The following is a 21,763-nucleotide window of genomic DNA, read 5'->3' as shown; positions in this document are numbered from 1 at the left end:
CAGTCTGTGAATTACCAATCTGTGGCAATATTTGGACAAATCAAAGTTTGATCAAATCCAGTGGGTAATAGTTAGAGTTGACCAGCATTCAGGACACCGCATGTGACCACATGTTACTGGCTAAGTGTGTGCATAGTTGAGGGTGGTATGGCTCCACTGCAATTCCACACACACCAAATAAGGCTTATCTGTCTGTCCAATGGGAGGAGTTAGTCTTGTCCCTCCCGATTGCAGACAGCTGATGCAAACATCCTGCCCCACCTAACCCAAAGGACACACATGCACCCCTTCTAACCCTTGAGGCTGCTAAGCCACATAGACATGGGGCCCTGGAGGGCGAAAAAACAGCTTAGACATGATTCTGACCTCGTATCAGTGGCCAGTGGTTAATATTTTGTCACTAAAAATTCAGTTTAATTCAAGGTTTTATTCGATCACTCATTATTCGGTGAATTACTTGTGCCCTGAACACACATAATCCCAGTGAATCTTACAACCAGTTGAGCCACTTTGATGGATTGCTGCCATCGGGCCATGAACATGACGGCAGGAACAAGGTGTTTTTTGTTATGAAGTTTTGTCAAAAGTGTTAGATGTCACTCGTGACCGTTTTATTACGACGTTATAACGTGTGGGCGTGGTTCATAAACACAGACTGTCCTTTGCTGATGTGTCTTAAAATTGTCGCATATCAGGTTTTGGCCACCTTTCAATGCGTGCCATATACACTGACCCGCAGGTGCTCACTACGCATGCGCCTTTAAAAACTCTTTAAATACCCCAAGTCATCTGCCACAATAAAACATTCCGCTGTCAGCCAGTGCTGAGCAGAAGGAGTCACTGGCACCCAGAGGCCTTGACAGATACACGCAACATCTTTACTTTTAAATACGCGACTTCAGTTATATCGGCCACGATCGGGAACCTGCCTGAGCAATAGCGCGTTTGACCCGGAGTCTGTGCAGGGTAAAGTCGGGGGAGACGGACAGGAACAAACAAAGATGGCTGTGTAGCCAGAGAGACGAGTCCCAGCAGAACCGTCTCTAGCCGCGACTTTAATCACCGACAGCTCCCGTGGGTCCCGTCGACGGTCGGCCGGTACCGGAGCAGAGACGTTAGACGAGCAGCCGAGCCGGGCCGCTGGTAGGCATCGTTGTTATCCGCTGACGGCGCGAATAACGGCGTCGAGAGCACAACAACAGCTGAGACGAGTTGTTTTTGTTCTGCAGAGCGAGAGGACGGCTGTGTTGTGTCAACGCAGCTAGCCGCGTAGTCCGCTAGCTAACTGTAAGTCAACAGCACTAGTTCACGTTTAATTACGTCATAGTTACATTACACGGTCTCGTTATTCCGCAATAATTTGCTTGTTAAATTCCACGTTCGTAAGCGGCGTTAATATTAATAATATTAGTATAAAGTTACCATTAGCCTGCATTCCTGTCTGACAGCAGAGCTAACGTTAGCGAGCTGTCAGCTGACCGTTAGCTCGGAGCTAACCTGCTAACGCGTCAGACTCAGCCGGCTCGCGACAGCGACAATTTAGACCCTTCTAGACAGTCATCGCCATGTCTTCGCTGGAAGAGAGCGAGGTGGGCGTCGTGGCCGCCCCCGGCTCCCCCTCGGCCGGCACGGGGGTCGGGGCCGTGGGGGCAGCGGCGGAGGCTGTCGCTGGGGTTGCGGCCATGCAGGAGGAGGTCGGGATACGGCGAGAAGAGCCCGAGCCTCACCCGGACGAGCCACCCAAGAAGAGGGTGAGGGTGCCCGATGGAGAGTCAGGAAAGCTGGAGGACAGACTGTACTCAGTGCTGTGCTGCACCGTGTGCCTAGACTTACCCAAGGCGTCTGTGTACCAGGTAAACATGGTGTCAATCATGAACCTTCCCCTCATAACCCTAAACCTGCCCAGCTGGACATCATACTAGAAACTCCCCACGTGTCCCAAAGGCCGATCCCCAGAGCCAACCTGTTGAATATGTTGGCCAGCTCCATTTATTTGTAGTGAAACTAGATCTGCAACACAGGCCCCGAGTGTCTCTGCTGCAAACTGAGCCATGAGGCTGAGACACCAAACACACACCCAGGCCGAGTGGCCAGCTGTGCTGCCTCAAGTTTATAACATTGTACAATGAAATATCCTCAAATAACCCTCAACAAAAAAGCCACATCCCCAAATCCCACATAAAAACTCAACCAAAACCTAAATCTGAATAATTGTTTGCCCTTCCCTTCTACCCCAAAATTCCCCTTAATGACCTCAAACTTCACCACTTCAATGCCAACTCAACTGAACACGTTTGCAATTAATAATAGTTAAGTTAGTCTTTAACATTTACATTCTCTTGTGCACCATGCAGCACACATTTAACATGTATTTCCAATACTGTGTAAACACACATTTACATTATTTCCATACATCATATTGACAAAAGTAGATACATTAAAACACATGGATTTAGGGAAGCACAACAAGTACATAACATTAAGCCTGTTATTTGATAAATCCCACTGAACTTTCCATTATTCAAATGATCCCAGAATGATCTTCTTTATAAAATACTTATTTAGTTGTAATCTTGCTGTTATTTTACCAATGGTAACGCTCTATCCAAACCATTGTAATAACCACTAGACTAAGGAAAGCCTTTGCCAAACATGTTTAATGACATATAAAACACATTGTGTTTGGTTTTGAATATAACATTTCGTCCTCAGTATTTCCCCCAATGCTCTATTTTAAGCAGTCCCAACTCATAACCTTTAAGCAAACCATATACAGGACTGTCTCAGAAAATTAGAATATTGTGATAAAGTTCTTTATTTTCTGTAATGCAATTAAAAAAACAAATGTCATGCATTCTGGATTCATTACAAATCAACTGAAATATTGCAAGCCTTTTATTCTTTTAATATTGCTGATTATGGCTTACAGCTTAAGAAAACTCTAAAATCCTATCTCATGAAATTTTAATATTTCCTCAGACCAAGTAAAAAAAAAGATTTATAACAGCTGAGTGTTTGTCAAGGCTCAGGAAACCCTTGCAGGTGTTTCGAGTTAATTAGACAATTCAAGTGATTTGTTTAATACCCTACTAGTATACTTTTTCATGATATTCTAATATTTAGAGATAGGATATTTGAGTTTTCTTAAGCTGTAAGCCATAATCAGCAATATTAAAAGAATAAAAGGCTTGCAATATTTCAGTTGATTTGTAATGAATCCAGAATGCATGACATTTTTGTTTTTTTAATTGCATTACAGAAAATAAAGAACTTCATCACAATATTCTAATTTTCTGAGACAGTCCTGTATACCAGACAACTGTTCACATTGTTGTCATTGTATTCAACAAGAGAAAGTTGAAATCCAATTTTCCAACCTCGTCCTTTGCAGCTTGCACTAAGGAGGCTCCCTGTGCCTCTTGCAGTTAAGATTCACAGTAAAGATTTTACCTCTTTCTTCAAACACTTTGTTTGACCATTTTGACATCTCAATGTTATTTTTCCCACACCAGTGTTCAAATGGACACCTGATGTGTACAGGCTGTTTTATCCACCTCCTGGCGGATTCTCGCCTCAAGGAGGAACAGGCCACGTGTCCCAACTGCAGGTACACGAGCTCCCTGTGACATCAGCGCTTTCTGACTAGTGCACATAGGAATACAAACTAGCTCCTCAGTCAGTGAAAATCTGAACCTCATTTTGTTTAAAAATTGATCAATCTAAATTTTATATTTTTTGCGAGCGTGTGTCCAAACAGTAATACTTTCCACAGACACAGAAGACGGTAAAAATACTTACTTAATTACAAAAGTAAAAATAACTACTTTTGCAGCCAAATAATGGAGGTGGTATACCATCTTGTACATTTCTGTAACTGATCCAACAACTTGGGAAAAGAATATCGTTTTGTTTTCTGTAATTTCTGAGTATGTCATGCTTGCTAAATGCCTTTAGAGTATCAGAAACACATATTTGCTTGAGACAATATGAGAAGGATTTCAATAAGCAGGATGAACATGCAGTGAAGACTGTAAGATGCCCCCTAAAGTGACTTTGGACCGTTAAGTTAATAAGTAACAAATCAGTTATTAAAGACATAACTTACACTGATGCATTGGTACAGGAAAAGTAGATTTAATTACATTTGATTTATGTGTTAAAATGAGCACCAACAATTTTTAAAAGCATAATGTCCATTGTTCGTGTGAACATTGTTGACATGATGATATGTGTTTGTAGGTGTGAGATCAGCAAGAACCTCTGCTGCAGGAACCTCGCGGTGGAGAAGGCTGTCAGTGAGCTGCCGACAGAATGTAACTTCTGCCAGAAACAGTTCCCCCGCTCCAGCTTAGAGAGACACCAGAAAGAGGAGTGCCAAAACAGGTACACACACACACACACACACACACACACACACACACATTGCCTAGACCCTTACCCCAATCTAAGCCTAATTCTAACCTGAACCGTAAATTTGGCAAGTGAGGACTGGTCAAAATGTTGTCACTGTCCAAACATTTTTCTCATTAAAACTAAAATGGGTCCTCACATATATAGATGGACAAGTAGACACACACATACAAAAACACTTTTTTGACCATACTTTTCGCCAACACTTAATGTAAAAAGCGTCTCAAAAGTTCGAGTTACAATCAGTTTCTCCACAAATGTTGAAATGAAACGGACGAGGCTTCATCAAGTGTGTTCACCTCTTTCAGATTACAAAAAAATGAAACAGAAAATTGAAAATGGAAGCTGTGTGCATACCAAGCACACACACACACACACACACACACACAACGACTAAATCACAAGTAGAAATACATTGGTGTGTGCATGTGAGGTAATTGAACCCCATGGAGTTGATTTGGGGAACATGGGGAGCTTGTGACCTGCTACTTCTGAAAACCAGCAGATATAATTACGGACTGTGTGTTTGTTGCGTGTATGTAGCTCAGGCCGGTTACATTTGCATGCGTGAAATCCTATTGGGTTGTTGCTATAGCAACAGGTGACCCTGCTTAGGACAGCTATGCCTGTGCTGATGTTACCATGACAACAGACAGTTTTTGGCAGGTTAGATGGAAAAATGTGCTGCTCTCTATAGATCTGAATCTGACTGCTTCTTTCATAAAGAAGGATTGTAGATGTATACATAAAGTGAGCTACATCAGAGCGGTGTAATTATCTTTGGTTCACTACCGAGGCTAACTAGTACCTTTCAAATTATAAATACCCCACTTTTATTGATGAGAAAGTAACAGGTATTAATTGAGAAAATCCTAAATCCAGGATGTAAAGGATAATGCTCCAAAGCTTTCTGTCCTTGAGGTTGAACCACAGCCCGTACGTATCATTAGTGTAGTATCGATCAGCCTCGGTTCACAACCATGGTTAATAAGCACCTTTTGATATTATTAGTACCCTCCACTCAGAGCCGTTAAGTACATATCGTCATCACATGCTTCTCTGTGAAGGACCTCATTTATATAAAGCCGTTTCCTTCCTTCCTAGAGTTTGTCTTTTAACTCACACTCACCATTATGTTGCCAGGGTGACACAGTGTAAGTACAAGAGAATTGGCTGCCCTTGGAAAGGGCCCTTCCACGAGCTGCCAGCACATGAGGACGAGTGCTCCCATCCCACTAAGACTGGTACAGAGCTGATGGGAATACTGGGAGAGATGGACCAGAACCACCGCAGAGACATGCAGCTCTACAACACCATCTTCAGCCTGCTCTGCTACGAAAAGATCGGCTTTACAGGTACATGCAACAAATATGTAAAGACAAAGGCAAATAGTAACAGACAAATAATAAGTTTGTGAAGTGTGAGAAATGATCTTAATGTAACGCCTCCCCTCCTTGTACTCGTAAAACGGGTTACAATAACTTGAGATGTAATATTCCCGTCGCTCCCTGTTTCAAATCTTGTCCTCCATCTATTTGTCCACCCAGAGGTGCAGTTCAGGCCGTACCGCACGGATGACTTCATCACTCGTCTGTACTATGAGACACCGCGCTTCACCGTTCTCAACCAGACGTGGGTGCTGAAGGCTCGCGTCAACGACTCTGAGCGCAACCCCAACCTGTCCTGCAAGCGCACGCTCTCCTTCCAGCTCCTCCTCAAGAGCAAGGTACCCTTTGTGTGTGAGCTCGTTCTCTTGTTCATGTCAAGGACATTTCATTTGATTAGATAAAAAGGAGTTTGCGATTCTTACAGGATACGACACCCTGAATGTTTCACCCTTAACTTGAGATGAGGAAGACTCACCCAAGACAACTTTATTGCCAAAAAAAAAGAGAGGAGGAATATTTATTCTTGGATGGACAATCATGCAATACATGTTGACCACTCAGAGTAGATTGAAACAACAATAGTAAAGTAATGTGATCATCTGCCTTAACAAAAATGACACCCCGCCAAATAAGTCCTCTGAGATCAGCATTATATTTATATTACTTCTTATATTCTTACATTTGGTGGTGAGAATTTTGGTTCCTGGAGCAAACTGTAATTGGCAGTGGAGCGAGACAAATACTGACAACTGACAACTTTCTTTGTTCAGGATCAAAGATAAGATCCACATATTTTGATCGTATTTGGTGCATCCCTGGTCAGCAGCTGTTGGATGTGTGTGTGTGTGTGTGTGCAGGTGAACTCTGCCCTGGAGTGCTCCTTCCTGCTGCTGAAGGGGCCGTACGACGACGTGCGGATCAAGCCGGTCATCCACCACCACTCCTTCTGCAACGAAGCCAACGAGACCGACTACGTCCCTCTGCCCATCTGCGATTCGGTGGAGTGCAACAAACTGCTGGCCGCCAAAAACATCAACCTGCGCCTGTTCATCTTCCAAGTCCAAAAATAAAGAGTGAGGGAGGAGGAAGAGGAGGAGGAGGAGGAGGAGTAGGAGGGGGAAGAGAAAGAAGAAGAGCAGGAGGATGGAATGGACAAAGAAGAAGAAGGTTGACGGCGGGTGAGGGTCTGAGAGACTGGAGTGATTAAGATTAAAGAGAGACACCTCTTAATACTTACACACACACATACACTCACATACAATCACACACACACTCACGCAGGGTACACACGCCTAAAGACACACATCACTAATTACACGTACCTCCTTTTACAAGATAGTGAGACCCGTTGCTCGGGGAGCTGTGCGTTGCTATGGAAATGGGTGGGTATTGTTCAGAGATGGAGGTGTGGGGTGAGGGACGTGGTGGTTGGTGTGTACCTGTGGAGGCCAGGTTGTGTCTGACCTTTGCCCCCTGACACCGGCAGCCAAAGGTAGCACATGCACCAAACTAAGTAGGACTTCTGGGTGCATATGTTGCGTGCATGTGCATGTGTGTGTGAGTGTGTATGTGTGTGTGTGTGAGAGAGAAAAAGAAAATGAAAAAGAAAGTAAAGTGAGTGCAGCCCAAACTCTGCTTTTTATTTTGAAATGCCCCAAAGATGTGAAAATAGAGTGATCGACTCTATTCTGAGCTGTTCTTTGAACAAGAGAATGGATGTAAAGGGTGTGCGCGTGCGTGCGTGCGTGCGTGTGTGTGTGCGCGTGCGTGCGTGTGTGTGTGTGTGTGTGCCCCTTACCTCTGCACACTTTATGCCTGAGTCTAGTCAAAGATTTATTTTGGTTTTGGCAGAAGTGTCCCGTTTGCGTCTCAAGCTTTGCCAGAGCAGATGAAAGACGGCGTGACCCCAGTGACCCCGAATACCAAGAGGAGAGATGACCTGGCTGCATGCATATTTTAGTTCCTCGACTTCTTCCTGAATCTAGCTGTGGTTATATTTAACCTGCAACACTAATACGATTTTTTGTCTTCTCTTAACCCTAAATATTTAAGTATCTATGAACTTTAAACATTTCTTTATTTGGGTTTTAGCATGTGACTGGCTGCTGTGTGAGTGTAAACAGATCAAAACCGTGAGATTCAAGTTCTCATGTGCAAAACAGAACAATCCTTCACGACATCGTCGGCCCCATCAAAACCCAGGTTCACTGCGTCAGCTGCTTTTTCGGCATTTGATTATTTGTAGATCTATTTGGGAATTTGCACCCCTGCATTACAATAACAACTGGGTTCTGCATCACGAAAGATCCATCACCTTTATTATTTCCGTTAACAGCATGATCACCGGTTTATCAAAGCTTCAAGGTAGTCATCAAAGCGAGATAAATAAATTAGCCAGTGTTAATTTATTGCATCTATATTGGTGTACATGTCGGCCGATGAGTAAAAAATACATTTCGGGACAGAAATGCAAAACATTGTGAAACTGTCACCAATACAGTGCCCACCAGAGAGCACTGAAACGTTTTATGTTTCAACTAAAAAACATCCCGCTGAGTGTGTCTTGATTATAATGCGTAAAAAGAAACAGGACCCGTAAGAAGATTGATTTTTTATGTTGTGTTAATAATCCGATATCCGAAATAAAATATCCGCCCAAAGATCCAGACGGGCTAAATTCGTAATATCACTAAATATGTAATTTCCTGCCATCAAGGGAGAAAGACTGCGGACCTTTATAAAATATGAATTGGATTAAAATATCCAAAGTATCAGCACAAAAAAAAACAGTATTAAGAGTTTTTTGGGTACTTTTCTTTCATCAAACTACCACACACTGATATAGAGAACACCAGGGTGTGTTCCAGTCGGAGAGGATCGGTTGGATTTATGTGCAAAATGTAAAGAAGACCAGTCGTGTGAGAGTGATGGATGGACTGGGAGGCAACAGGGGCCCATGGGGACGGTCTGGGGCCCTTCTGGACTGCTTCGTCTGCTCCGAGCTCGACGGCCCTCTGCAGAGCACTCCTCTGGATATCAGACTGACGGTGGTGATGGATGGTGTGTGTGTGTGTGTGTGTGTGTTTGGTGGGGGGGGGGGTTTCTGTTTTAGTTTTTTTTACCTCACCACGGCGACATATTAGCGTTAGACTTACTTGAACGAGAAGATGTTACTGAAGTAGATTCTACTGTAACGCAGATAGATCTCTCTCCTCCTGACCTCTACTTCCTGTATTTCTGTGTTTTAATGCGTCGTCTCTTTGCCAGTGGACTCACTCATCTCACTTTGGCTGTACATGTGCCTTTTATTAAAGATCACGAAACCTGCAGCGCTGCTTCTTTGTGAGTGTCTGAATGTAGACGGGAGCAAAATGGAGCTGTTGGTCTGCATGAATATTGCATTCAATGCCGCACTTATGAAATCTAAATTAAATTTTAAAGCCTTGTGCGGATGATGGATATGTTTCATTGGATTTGTTGGAGAGAATATGAATCACTCGGTACAAAATGAATTACTCAACATCTAAACAATAACCCAGTGGATTATCAGTTATTGCTTACGGCCGTGTAAAATGCTCGATGCTTGAACACTTAAAAGACAGCATTTTATATAATGCAATGCTTCTGTTTGAAAAGTCAGACTTAATTGGATATGCATCTGTATATCTGAGTAGACTGTTTTTAAAGTAGCAAAAGGAAACGCAGAGGTGTACATAATAAAATGAACAGCGGCTGAATTTCATCGAGCTGCTTCAGCCGGCAGGTCTTGGCATCGCCACACTGGCTCTCTGTCACCGAGTTACGGGTACCGGGGACATTTAAATAGAGCAGAGCCATGGTTAATGTGATCAGTAACACCTGTGCTCTTCCTGCTACGCCCAGTTCAAATGTCTGCTGTGAGAAAGTCCATCATTTTATAACACGGGTAAAAATAAAGAGTTGAAAGTATTGCGTCAAATGGCATTCATTTTAATAATCACTTATCACTTAATTGTTTAGGCCATTTCTATTGCAAAAATGCCCTCATTTTGACCAGTTTTAGCTTCTCAAATATTAAAATGAGCTGTTGATTGCTTTCTAAATTCGCAAACTGTGAAGCGGTTAATTTTCAAATATTCTGCAGATAAAGATGGAATGGAAGACAATAGCTCGCTGCAGGCCTGCAGCTGTACCTGTGACGTGTTGTGTGAGGACAGTGCACCGACGGCTTCTGAGCAGAGGAGGGCGCTAAAGTCTCAGTGATTCGATTCGTTTGTTTGACTGCATGACAACTGTATCAGCATCTTAGTCTTATAATCATATCAAGATTCCCCCAATACTCAATGCTCTTAATGATCAACCACTTTAATGCAAGACATTTCACTTGTTAGTTATTCAGACTTTAAGGCATGTAATGAGATTCCTCTCATTTGTGAACTCAGTGGTGGGTTAACAACCCGTATCTCTGCTTTCCCACAGCGCACACATGATGTTGAGTATGTGAGACTGTCGTGAACAGAGAGCATGTCCTCATATGATGCACGTTACTTCCTGGTGTATGTATCTCACGCCTGAGCTTCATCGACATGAAGGGAAACAAACAGCCGAGATGATTTAGAAATGTGACATCGTCAATCCAGCCACAGTACTTTATTCTATTCACACAGTGCATTTCCTCGGAACACAATATATAATTTAATATCAATATAAAACTCCATTTGTGTATATAAATTATGCATTCAATACAGCAGCTCTGATAAATACTATTAAGCTTTGGTACAGTGGTACATTTCTGTATGTGCGTGTGTCTGTGTGTGTGTGTCTGTGTCTGTGTGTGTGTGTGTGCACATGCTTGTTATGAGTGCGAATGGCGTACCCTGTGGGCATCGTCAGGAGGAAGGCGGGTGTAGGTGAGCAAGTGTGAAAAAGGGTGTGTGTGTTAAGAATGTGTGTTTGCTCGTGAGTTCACGCAGGAACTCAGATCTGATCGCTCCACCCGTCGAGGCGTCATCAATACTGTGCATTCCAGGCACTGAGGTTGGTGCAGCTGGGAGGATAGCAGCTGCCGTGGTGGGAGGAGGGTGGGGGCACCACACAGCAGTAACCCGCCTCCCCACCAACCCCAGTCACAACTTTACTTTGGGGATAGGACACTGAAACACCTCCCTGCGGAAAAAAAGAAAGTTGGAGTGAAGAATTTGCAACTACAAGCACTTTCAGAACTGCTAAACGCTTCTTTTGGGGGCGGAGTTATTTGAGGCTGACGCAGAAAGAGCCCTTTGGGTGTTTACCTGAACGATGCTACGCTGATGAGAGGCCATCGGTGAGTAGGTACCCAGCACAGCCTGAGCCTGGGGGTGGGAGGACTGCTGCACCCCCACAGCGTAACCTGCTGCAAACACAGTTATATAAGAGATTATTAACAACATATTTCATCACTGCAATTTGTTTAGCAAGAGGTTGACGTAGGAAATAAGCCACAGGAGAGTTGTACAGTTATTTTAGAACAAATAAGAAGAGTTGTGACGAAGACCGGACACAGCATCAACAAACCTTCACTTTTCAGTTTGACTTGAACACCAACATAAGATGTTGATTCGTTAAGTATTTACACTTAAATCTTTATTGGCAACATTTGATAACAGCAACAACAAAAAACACAATTTGGGCAACACAAACTATTATTGTCCCTCATTCAAGCCGTTATAGAGTAATCTTTATATCTGCTCCAATGTCACCTAGAGTCTATTTTTAATTATACACATTCATTTTTGTTTTTGATGCCTGGAAGGGGTCGGCATATTGTTTGCAGCTGGTTCAGATACATTCACTCAATAACATGAATGGGATTCTAAAACATAAGAGCTTTGAAATGTATTTCCCCCCCGAACCTTCGCACTTTGTCATTGCGTTGAATAGAAGCAGCAGGAAAAGAGACCGGTTCACTGTGAGACCCTCAGACTACATCTCTGACAGTGTAACGGCCCCCTCCTCTACTGCCACGGCCTTCATCTGTCCACCACACACACACACACACACAGACACACACACACACACACACAGGTGGGAAGTACCTGTTGGTTGTGCTGCTTGCATGTGCTGGCTTGGGGAGACAGTCCTGCATGGGTGCTGAGCTGAGGTAGGGTACTGGCCGTAGTAATAAACAGGCAACTATAGGAAAACCATATACAAAATATTAGCTTTATTCTTTCTGTAATTTACCTGAAACTCTTCATTTGACTGGCTGAATGAATCTGGTTGAATAAATGACTTAATAGGAATTTAAGAATTTAAACTACTCAATGCAGAATATATTGTTTTCTGACACAGGAATATTTCCTGCATCTTACATGACCATAAAATAAAGTTCCGTGTACTTAATTAAATTCACAACATAACGTTCATGTGTATCTGTACCGTAGGTGAGGGTTGGCAGTAGCTGGGCGGGTTGGGAGGAGGAGGGGGAGGAGCTGCATAGATGTAACCCTGACTGGGAGGGTAGATGGGTGGAGCTTCAGCAGTCGACTGACAGCTCACATGAGCAAACTGCGAGGAGAGATCTTCAATCTGTCGGTCAAGAAGAAGGAGGTCAACACGCACGTGGACGCCCATACACACACATGCATATTGTCAACACACATATGTGCTGCAGTTGTCAGACTGTACAGCGATACATACTGTGGTGTACGGCTGAGAGGGAGTGACAGGCAACATCTGTGGAGCTGAGTAAGAGACAGACGAGTACTGAACCACCTGCGAGACACACAATGGGGACAGAGATAAAGACACAACCAGCAACATGCACGCATGTCAGTCTGAGCATGTCTGGCATGCCAAACGCATCAGAGTGTGTCTGTGTGTGTGCGCTACCTGCTGCTGTTGGTGTTGAGGGGGAGATCCTTGCAGCTGGGTCTGGCTCCTGATTTGCTGCTGACTGTCTGGAGGGTTGTACACAGCAGGGCTTCCATCAGGGTTCAGGAAAGGTTGCCCTAAGAGGTCAAAGGGTTGAGTGTGATCAAAGTGTGTATGTGTTGTGCATGTAATCTTGTTTGTGTGTGTGTGTGTGTGTGTTACGTACCGGTATGTGGATTCACTAGTATGCTTCCCGGCGGGATCCCGTTCTCCATAATGTAGGTAGAGTTAGGAGCTGGCTCATCTATGATGGGAGGAGAGGAGGGGAGGGGACAAGTGGGCGGCAGTCTGAAAAGAGAGATGGAGCCTGAGAGAGAGAGAGAGGGAGGGAGAGAGAGAAAAGTAGAAGAGAAGTAAAGATTAGAAAATAAAGAGTGGGAGAGCTTTATTATCACAGACTCAAAACAACTTCATGTTTCAACATCTTAATCTGCTAAAACAAAAGCAAGACTCCACCCCTGCATGTGCTAACATCTGACTGAGGAGGACAGTCAAAGCGTCTTGGAACATTACTGCCACAGATTCAGGACATTGACATCTCCTGCTGAAAAAGAAAGATCCTGATAATGATGGAGCACAGCAGCCACCCAGCACATGGTCTGTTCTCATTCCTTCCCTTAGGAACCGTCTACAGAGCATCAGACGGACCGGTCGCCTCCAAGACCACTGGACGTCAAGCACTGTAAAACATTGTAGTGCTTTAAATAAATGATTTGTTTATCATTGTTGAATTGTCTTCTTATCGTCTCTAATTTATTGTTATTATCTCGCTTTTATGGGATGCGAGAACCAAGAGAGAGGCATTTGAATGCACCGCTTTCATTTTGAAAACTTGAATAAACTTAATAGCTTGAAACCTACTGTTTACAGCTCCTTCGCAATGATGTGTTTTTCTTCCTGAATGTGCAAAGAAGACTGGAGGTGTTGTGTGAAAATGAACAGCTTTGGTGTGAAGGTTCGTGGATTGAGATTTTCACACCAGAAGAACTTCCACTGCTTTTTGTTAATTAGATGATGCTGAATAAAGAACAGACATCATTTATAAACAGCGTTTTCCCAAAGTGTTGTGAGCGCATGAAATCTGCTCATAAGTTTGCTTGCACAACGGTAGAGAGGAGCGAAGTGTCTCTCCCTCGATTGACTGAATTTACACCTTTAAGGTGCAACAGAGAAGTGTTAAAAAGTCTCTAAATATTATTCTGAGGTTTAAAAAAAGACGCACCTGAACCACGTGCGTCCCAGCTGTGGTTGGCAGCTTGGTGGGGTTTCATGGCAGGGCTCGTCCATTGGTAGGAGGAATCAGAGTCTGTGCTGCTCCAAGGTCGAGGGTCGTTGCTATAGCGACAATCGGTCTCAGTGCTACTTTGCCTGCTGCTGGCTGTCCAGCTGGAGCCTGAGCTGTCACGGCTCCCCCTGTGAGGCACATTCAGAATTATCCTACAACCTTATTACTGCACACCGTTCATGTGAATGGGGGACAACAGTGTCTTCCCCACCTGCTGATATGCCACTCATAACAAAGGCCATGAATTATCATAAATTATCTCTGAAATCTTCCCTTCAGTTATCTTCAATCAGTACGTGCCAGATTTCCAAGAATCTTAAACCCCGATACAAAAAAATTAATCTAGGTCTTCATTTTGTTTCTACTGCAGATTCTGACAAAGCTGGAGCAGCCCGGCTGACCAGATTAAGATGATAAATGACGACGCATCTGTGCAGACGGAGCTCTACCTGAAGAGCTGCCTTTTCCTCTGGGTCTCGGCAGATGGATTGTACTCCTCCACAGCCCTGCACACAGAACACACACACAGACATATATTAATGTCCTCATCTAAATATAAAAAGCTGAAACGGCACTTGGAGAGAACGTACTGCAGGCAAGGTTACCTGGTTTCTGCATGGGCGCTCTCCTGGGTGTAGACTGGCTGTAAAAGTACAGCGGAGAAATGAGTGAGTCTCCTATATGTCTCTATGTCAAATCTGCCAGTCTGTCTCTCTCGCCCTGTCTCACCTCCTGGTTGAAGATTCGGTCTCGTGCTCGTTGGTACTCCTCCTCTCTCTCCTCCATTGACTTGCTTTGCTTCTCCTGTAAGGGGTGAAGTCGGCCCTGTAGGGAGACAAGCGGGAGAAGGTCAAAACACTGATAGGATACGATCAATGTCAATTATAGAGGGAATTCCACAGAGACAGAGAGCTGTAGAGGACGACAGACAGACCTGGTCATCTGAGCTGTTGTCTCTCTTCAGAATAATTTTCCACCGGTGGATCTCATCTTTCTTGTCCTTATGCACGTCGTCCAGGAAAGGCTGCTCCGGTCTGGAAAAAAACAAAAACAGCTGCCATTACTTTACAAGAAATGCTAGAAGGCGTGGAGAAACACGCAGGACAGCATTTGTCTTGCTTACATGCGGGTGCTGCTGGTCCTGTTGATGATCACAGACTTGCCTGTCTGGTCTACATTGTGCTCCATCCCAAAGTAGGCCGCCACCCGGTGGACTAGCATCCGATGGTAAGACGACATGTGAGGGAACTTCTTAAAGGGACTGAGATTTGGGAAGACAGGTACGAACGAGGGAGCAATAAATGAAAATGAGAGAGAGGAAGAGATAGAGAAGGAGAGAGAGGCCCAGAAGGCAATAGAAGGAGGCAGATTGAGACTGGCTGTTTTGTTTTTGGCTCAAGTTTAATTTAATCTTCAGTGGCTCAAACACACCCACACTAACACAACTGGCTCAATATATTGATCACAAAAAAAGCTTCATGGACATAATTATAATATATATGCGGGAAACATATTTAAAATAAACATTAAATCGCATTCAGTTTTTAATAGGATTTAGCAGGCCTACAAGTTTCATTTCAGCATGTTTGAACAGGTAGATACCTCAATGAGGACCCAAGGTTATGGATCGTCTTTTGCACTCACACCCACCCACCCACACACCCACACACCGACACACAGACACACACACACACACACACACACACACACACCTCTTGCTGGTGATGAAGTCAATCATGTCCTGCTCCAGTTTGAGCAGCATCATGCGGTCTCTGGGGTTGCTGTTGAGGGTGTCAACGATAAACTGGTGCAGGTCTATGCCGGTGGAGTCGGTGTACTCCATGCTGGACTCTGAGAGCAACGCAGGCAGGATATATTACAAGACAATAACAATACAACAAACACATTTAAATAGTAAAGACCCAAGAGAACAACATGTACACTGTAGCACTTAACCCCATTTGATTTGCTTTCTCTCATTACTCTTTTATGAGATATCAATCAAACTCACACACACACCTTTGGACAGTGAATTCTTCTTTGGATCGGGGCTGTTCTCCTGTTCTTCCTCGTTACAGGAGGTTATCTCGTTGTCATGGCAGCTAGATGAAATGTTTATGTCTAGAGATGCCTGAGAGGAAAGAAAAGAATATACACAAATGTAAGTATGGTAATGATGCGGAGGTGGATGGTAAACTGGGTACATGTGTGTGTGTGTCTGTGTGTGTCTATGTGTGTGTGTGTGTGTGTGTGTGTGTGTGTCTGTTACCTGGATTTCCTCAAAAGGAGAGGACTCCTCGCAGACAGCCATACTCCGCACTAACTTTCCTTTGGCCTGAAATGCAAACACAAGTCAGCAGTTTTACAAATTCACAGAATAAAATGCAAAAGATGTTTCAGTAAGAATGAATAATGACAGGCAGAATTATTTTTAGCTCACCTTCACTTTTTTCTTTGGTTGCACCTGGTTACAGTTTTTCTGCGAGTGAGGACACGTTTGTCATAAAGTGTGCAGGTGAAGGATTGGTCGTGGGGTATGTTGTGGGATATCATGTTGTACACTACATTTCGTTGCTCACCTGCTGCTCCAGCTTTTTACAGACGTGGTAACACTCGTCCTCCATCTGATCGGGGGGGTTGGGGGACAGACATGGGGGAGGGGAGGAGCAGCTGATGACATCACACGATGTCACATCACAGGGTTTGAGGAGGACGTTGGTACTTTCTGCAGCCGCTTCGGTCATCCTTCTAAACAACGCAAAACATGAACGTGTTATGCTGTGTATGTTTCACATAACTTCTACATTTGTAACTGCTTTTTTAAAGTGTGTGCGTGTGTGTGTGTGTGTGTGTGTGTGTGTGTGTGTGTGTGTGTGTGTATGATGGTCCTACCTATTTGGAGTTGTTTACTGGAGAGCCTCACAGGTGAATGATGAGGTCATATATCCCATGTTCCCACAGGGCAGTCAGAAATGCAATTATCCTCTCCGCCCGTGCTCCACTGTTCCCTCTCTCTGCCGCCTCTTTACCGGTCAATGGAAAAATAGCCTGAAGAGATCGAAAAACAAAGGGGAAAAAACAATGTGAGCGGTCATTGTACAATAGAAACACCACGACACGGTTTCACACAAGCACACACCGTCACACCATCAAACAGTTGCCAAGGCATGAAAGCATCGCTGCTGGAAAAGACATCGGACAGCTCAGCGTGTGTGTCCGTGTCTGTGCGTTAACCTTTATCTCGGCTTCCCAGTGCGCTGCTGGCGTGGCAGTTAATTGCTGCTTCGAGCGCGTCACTGTGGGTGTGTGCATGTGTGCCGGTCACAGACAGTCCTGTCCTTGGATGTGGTATTTTGCTTGTATATTTACACGTGTGTATAGCTCATGTGAACGCATGTCCGTTGTGTGTGAATGAGTGCGTCCTCAAGCTTTTCTTAGAAACAGCAGCTGTGGAGAGCATCATCCGATCCGCCAGCACTGATATTCCCAGAATGCCAAACTTAGTCTCCGATCCCGGTGGTGAGAATATTGCCGAGATCATAGAGACAGACGCACACGCAGAGGAAGTGGCATTCCACCATCTTTTCCAAAGGGCCAACTGCATTCAGTGGGGACACATACCGCTGTAGCTCAGAGCTCAAGGGGACATTTATTCCTGTAACACCTGGGACAAAATAACGAGCTCGGAGGATGCCGAGTCCCACAACATGGTTATTTAACACCCGACTGGAGGTAATAGCACATTGTGCAACCAGTGTTTACGTCCCATGCTCCCTCAATGAAACACAATACATAACAGCGGTGATTCCACGCGGCGAAAATAGTCTTAATATGATAGAGAGGCGCCTGAGATCTGTTTGTGTGTTTGGCTATAATTTCATAATGGGAATATCATCAAAATTATATGTGATACTTTTGTAAAAACTTTTTACAATGATGGTATAGTTGGTTTAAAATATACTCTACTTAAGATATTTAAGTGTGATAACATAATACTTAGTTAAGTTGCAATGTTTGTATTGGTTGTTGGGGGATTATAGAAAGGGATGTTGTTCTCTATGTATTGAACATATGTGGTTGTGTTTATTTAGACATGTAACAACTGGTTAATTAATTGATCAACGGAAAATGAATGGACAACCCTTTTTCGGTGATAATGCAAACTAAAATACCTTATGTCATAGAAAGCAGAACATTTTTGAATTTTGGACTGTTCTTTGGACAAAATAACCAATTTCAAAATGTCCCCTTGGGCTGTTGTAAATCGTGATATGTTTTTTTCAATATATCCGCACATTTTACAGCTTCGATAAATAATAGATGCATAGGACATAATAACTTGGGAGACTCCCAAATGTGCCGACATTCTTGCCGATCTGTCCTTCAGGCAAACAGACTCCGTGTGTGCTGCACTGTAACTGACCCTGACCTCAGACCTCACGGAAAGGAGGGGCAAGGAAAACACATCACATCTCCTTTAATCATTGCATTCAAAGGACAATTATGTGCAATAATAAGATAAAGCAAGCTGGTGTTGAACTGAACCAGAGCTGTGAATTGAGAGCAATACCAGAGCCCGAGAACATGGAGTAAGCAGGACAGGGAGGGAGAAGAATGATGTGGAGCAGATGCACGACAGAGACAACAAGATGAATGGAGGCAAGAGAAGCAGAGGATGAAGAGAGACGAGGAAACAAGTCTGCAGGGACTTTAGAGGTGGAGAGGGGTGAAGGAAGACGATGGAGAAAGAGGGAAGTGAAGAATTGGTGATAGAGAGCCTCGGAGCGCAGTCTGTCTCCGGGCTTTTCAGCCGACGGCCGTGAAGAGGGGATTTGAGTGGAGCTACCAGTTTTTTGAGCTGAGCGCTGCAGAAGCGGGCGGCCGCCCGGGGAGAAGGTGTGACACGATCATTAGCGCGTGACGGATGGCGGCGGGAGGCAGGGAGCGCCAGTACCCGCTACATCATCATCCATCTGCCGCTCTACCGGAAGCTTCCAGCCTCAGAGCCGCAAACTCAACAGGACACCTTTTCTATCCAGCCAAAAGCTGCCTGGCTCAGCGACACTGACAGAAAGCCAGGCCAGAGGGGAAATATCCCAAAGCTCCTTTAGATGGCCATTGTCAGCTCAACCAAGTTACATTAAGTGCTTAAGCTTAGTTTATCCTGTAATTAAAAATGTCTTGGAATAAAAGGACGATAATTATCAGTGACACTTGCACCATTTAACTGAAGTCGATACCGTTGTGCCGTGTGCTTTATTATTCGACCATCGGCACTTGGAAACATTTAACTGTACATCTTTTTCATCTCAAAGGACATTCTGCTCTGCTTCCTTTTTTTATTTCCACCCTCCCACCGAAAAATAGAAATCTTCACTGCCGATGGTCACCGAGGTGATAGTGTGTTCGTCTCTAAGGCTGCAACTGAATTTAAAAGGGGATTTCATGTTTTCTCCCTCAGCTCAGAGCTCATTAGGAAATGATTCAGCGAGAGACTCAGAACGAGAGAGTATAGATCTCTCGGTTTAAAAATAATAATTGATCTTTTTTTATGATCCATAATCTGTACAGGCTTTGCCCATGACGTCTGTAATTTGGCTGCTTTCCTTTTCCTTTTTACAGTACATTCGGTATTTTAAGTTTAGACTTTTTAAAATAAATATACATCACAAATATATACATATATATATATATATATATACATATATATGTATATATATATACTCTATATATAAAATTGCAGCTGCAATTTTAACGATTTTAACAGCAGATAATTTCAGTAAAATAAAACAAGGCATGCACTATTTCACTCCACACTTTAAGACAAGCGAAGAACAAAAAAGTGAAGCTACACATGAGAACAAATGTAGGTTACTTGTCTTTTGAGTCATCAGCACAGCCACAAGAGCAGCTGGAGACCGGAGTGACTTGTGGTGCGACAGCTGTGTGGCTTTGCAGCTGAACGAAAACCTCAACATGCAGAGACAACACTAGGAGCACTCACTTCTGTACTATATATATATATATATATAAACAGAGAATGCGGCTAGTGGGAAAAACTAACAGGTGTCGTCTTTATGCACAACTTCCGTGGCGTCCCGTTAGTCCCAGATAACGGGAACACACGACAACCGAGCCCCGTCGGGGGTGCGATCAACTCGGGATGGGACTCTCCCTCTGACGAATGCCGAACAGCAGTAGGACCCGTGTCTGACGGTGTGTGTGTGTGTGTGTGTGTGTGTGTGTGTGTGTGTGTGTGTGTGTGTGTGTGTGTGTGTTGCATTACCGTGACCCAGGCTAAGCTGACACGGGCTATTTATACACCCGGCCAGGGAGTGGACCTCCTGCTCCGGGACTTCACCGGGCTGTCAGCTGCATGTGGAGCGCGGAGGACGGCGGGCGGAGGATACACAACAGAGGCACTGACGTGAACTTATAGCCACTACACACACTAACACACACACACACACACACACACACACACACACACACACACACACACACACACACACACACACACAGACTTCTAGTCTCACAGAAACACAGGAGGATAGGCAACCTTAAAACTCTCAAACACACACACAATAAATATATATGGAAAGAGAGGAAACTGGTCAAAAATCCGTTAAAGTGACCTCTTCGTTTAATAATGCGACACACAGAGCTAAACAACATATATAGTTCGCGCTGGATATATGACATCTTTACTGGCTCCCAGGTGACGGTTATCATTCATTCAACGGTGTCGCTGACGTTACAGACCCGGCGGTAAATGCGACTGATGGCGAGTTAAATCCTGCAATGTAATCGTCATCTCACTCGAGTTTCGGCTAAATTATATATTGTGTCTCCCCCCAGTGTGGTCTTTTATCACATCCACTCGCCACTTGCTGTGCTGAATATCGCAAAAGTACCAGAAAGCGGGGACGGCGCCGACCACAGCGCGTCAAGAGACGGCGAGCAGCGTCGAGCAGCGGAGTAACCGTTGGTCGGGCGAGTCGAGGAGACGTCCTCGCGACGGCGACCGTTAAGCTTACCGTGGCGACGTCTTCCTCTGTCCGCGGGCTTCTGCCGGTGTAGCCGACCGACCGACTGCTGTACAGCCGGTGTATCGGGACTGTGAGGTCCGTCGCTCCTCCTTCGTCTTTTGCCCGTCTCTGTCGGAGCGGGGGGAGCAAGGAGGGAGAAGTGAGGGGGGGGGGAGGAGGAGGAGGGCCGACAGCTCTGAACCCTGAGCCACGCGCCCACACACACGCGAGGAATGCTCGAGAGCCAGCCCTCCACCGGCCCCCTCATCTCTATCTCCGTCCCTGTCTCTCGCTCCTCTCCTCCTGTCTGTCTCTCGTTGTCTTCCATTTCACTTTAACTCAATTACATTTCCTTCGCCACCGCAATATTACTGCAATAACAGAATTCAACACTTGAGGGGACACAACGAGAAATACTCTCAAGGCGGTGGTGGAATGCACATTTTACTGCCGGCTTCCTTCAGGAAGTAAGTGTGTTCAGTTGTTTGTATCGCTTGTTATGTTACTTTTGTGCAATTCAGAAATAATTGTAGGCTCCATTTCACTCGACTACGTTGATTTAGCAGCTTCATGGCCTTTACACAGAAAACCTGTCCTGAGATTAAACGTTCAACAGCAGGCTGCACGAGATGCTTAAAACGATCGTATACCCACTCCAACTGCATAACGTCAATCACAAGGGCCATTGAATGCATCGTGAGTACTATTGTTGACCTTTGCTTGATACTTTAACTGCTAATAATACTATACGATATATTTTA

General features: G+C 44.4%; 2 protein-coding genes across 3 annotated transcripts; one reads left to right on the top strand and one right to left on the bottom strand.

Annotated features, from left to right (window-relative positions):
• Window positions 1-174: 174 nt before the first annotated feature.
• zftraf1 (zinc finger TRAF-type containing 1) lies at window positions 175-9,127 on the top strand. The gene is made up of 6 exons (XM_056420077.1): window positions 175-1,853; window positions 3,513-3,607; window positions 4,240-4,383; window positions 5,554-5,765; window positions 5,958-6,136; window positions 6,656-9,127. The coding sequence occupies exons 1-6, from the start codon at window positions 1,566-1,568 to the stop codon at window positions 6,866-6,868; spliced, it is 1,131 nt and encodes a 376-aa protein (XP_056276052.1). The 5' UTR covers window positions 175-1,565; the 3' UTR covers window positions 6,869-9,127.
• Window positions 9,128-10,386: 1,259 nt separating this feature from the next.
• On the bottom strand, window positions 10,387-21,114 carry arpp21 (cAMP-regulated phosphoprotein, 21). Of its 2 annotated transcripts, XM_056419881.1 has the most exons (21): window positions 21,012-21,110; window positions 20,261-20,346; window positions 16,867-17,022; window positions 16,554-16,722; window positions 16,415-16,453; window positions 16,244-16,309; window positions 15,994-16,105; window positions 15,687-15,825; window positions 15,098-15,235; window positions 14,909-15,008; window positions 14,704-14,799; window positions 14,580-14,617; window positions 14,424-14,480; window positions 13,912-14,102; window positions 12,856-12,996; window positions 12,648-12,766; window positions 12,456-12,530; window positions 12,195-12,344; window positions 11,852-11,948; window positions 11,069-11,169; window positions 10,387-10,943 (listed from the first exon to the last, which is right to left on the bottom strand). In XM_056419881.1, the coding sequence occupies exons 4-21, from the start codon at window positions 16,716-16,718 to the stop codon at window positions 10,788-10,790; spliced, it is 1,980 nt and encodes a 659-aa protein (XP_056275856.1). In that variant the 5' UTR covers window positions 16,719-16,722; window positions 16,867-17,022; window positions 20,261-20,346; window positions 21,012-21,110; the 3' UTR covers window positions 10,387-10,787. The 2 variants fall into 2 exon arrangements, with proteins under 2 accessions (XP_056275856.1, XP_056275938.1); XM_056419963.1 differs by lacking the exon at window positions 20,261-20,346 and having other exon boundaries at window positions 21,012-21,114.
• Window positions 21,115-21,763: the final 649 nt, after the last annotated feature.

The sequence above is a fragment of the Pseudoliparis swirei genome, chromosome 1 (assembly GCF_029220125.1).
Source record: "Pseudoliparis swirei isolate HS2019 ecotype Mariana Trench chromosome 1, NWPU_hadal_v1, whole genome shotgun sequence".
NCBI classification, from domain to species: domain Eukaryota; kingdom Metazoa; phylum Chordata; class Actinopteri; order Perciformes; family Liparidae; genus Pseudoliparis; species Pseudoliparis swirei.
Note: the sequence above shows the minus strand (reverse complement) of the source record. Positions and strands in the feature narration are given on the sequence as shown.

What these genes read in the sequence shown, in the direction of transcription:
- zftraf1 (XM_056420077.1), top strand. Translation starts at nt 1,566, where the DNA reads ATGTCTTCGCTGGAAGAGAGCGAGGTGGGCGTCGTGGCCGCCCCCGGC. An exon ending in AAAGAGGAGTGCCAAAACAG is followed by an intron (nt 4,384 to 5,553) that starts GTACACACACAC and finishes TTATGTTGCCAG; the next exon opens with GGTGACACAGTGTAAGTACA. An exon ending in AGCTCCTCCTCAAGAGCAAG is followed by an intron (nt 6,137 to 6,655) that starts GTACCCTTTGTG and finishes GTGTGTGTGCAG; the next exon opens with GTGAACTCTGCCCTGGAGTG.
- arpp21 (XM_056419963.1), bottom strand. Translation starts at nt 16,718, where the DNA reads ATGACCGAAGCGGCTGCAGAAAGTACCAACGTCCTCCTCAAACCCTGT. An exon ending in AACCAAAGAAAAAAGTGAAG is followed by an intron (nt 16,310 to 16,414) that starts GTGAGCTAAAAA and finishes TTTGCATTTCAG; the next exon opens with GCCAAAGGAAAGTTAGTGCG. An exon ending in CCTCTCAGCCGTACACCACA is followed by an intron (nt 12,345 to 12,455) that starts GTATGTATCGCT and finishes CTTGACCGACAG; the next exon opens with ATTGAAGATCTCTCCTCGCA.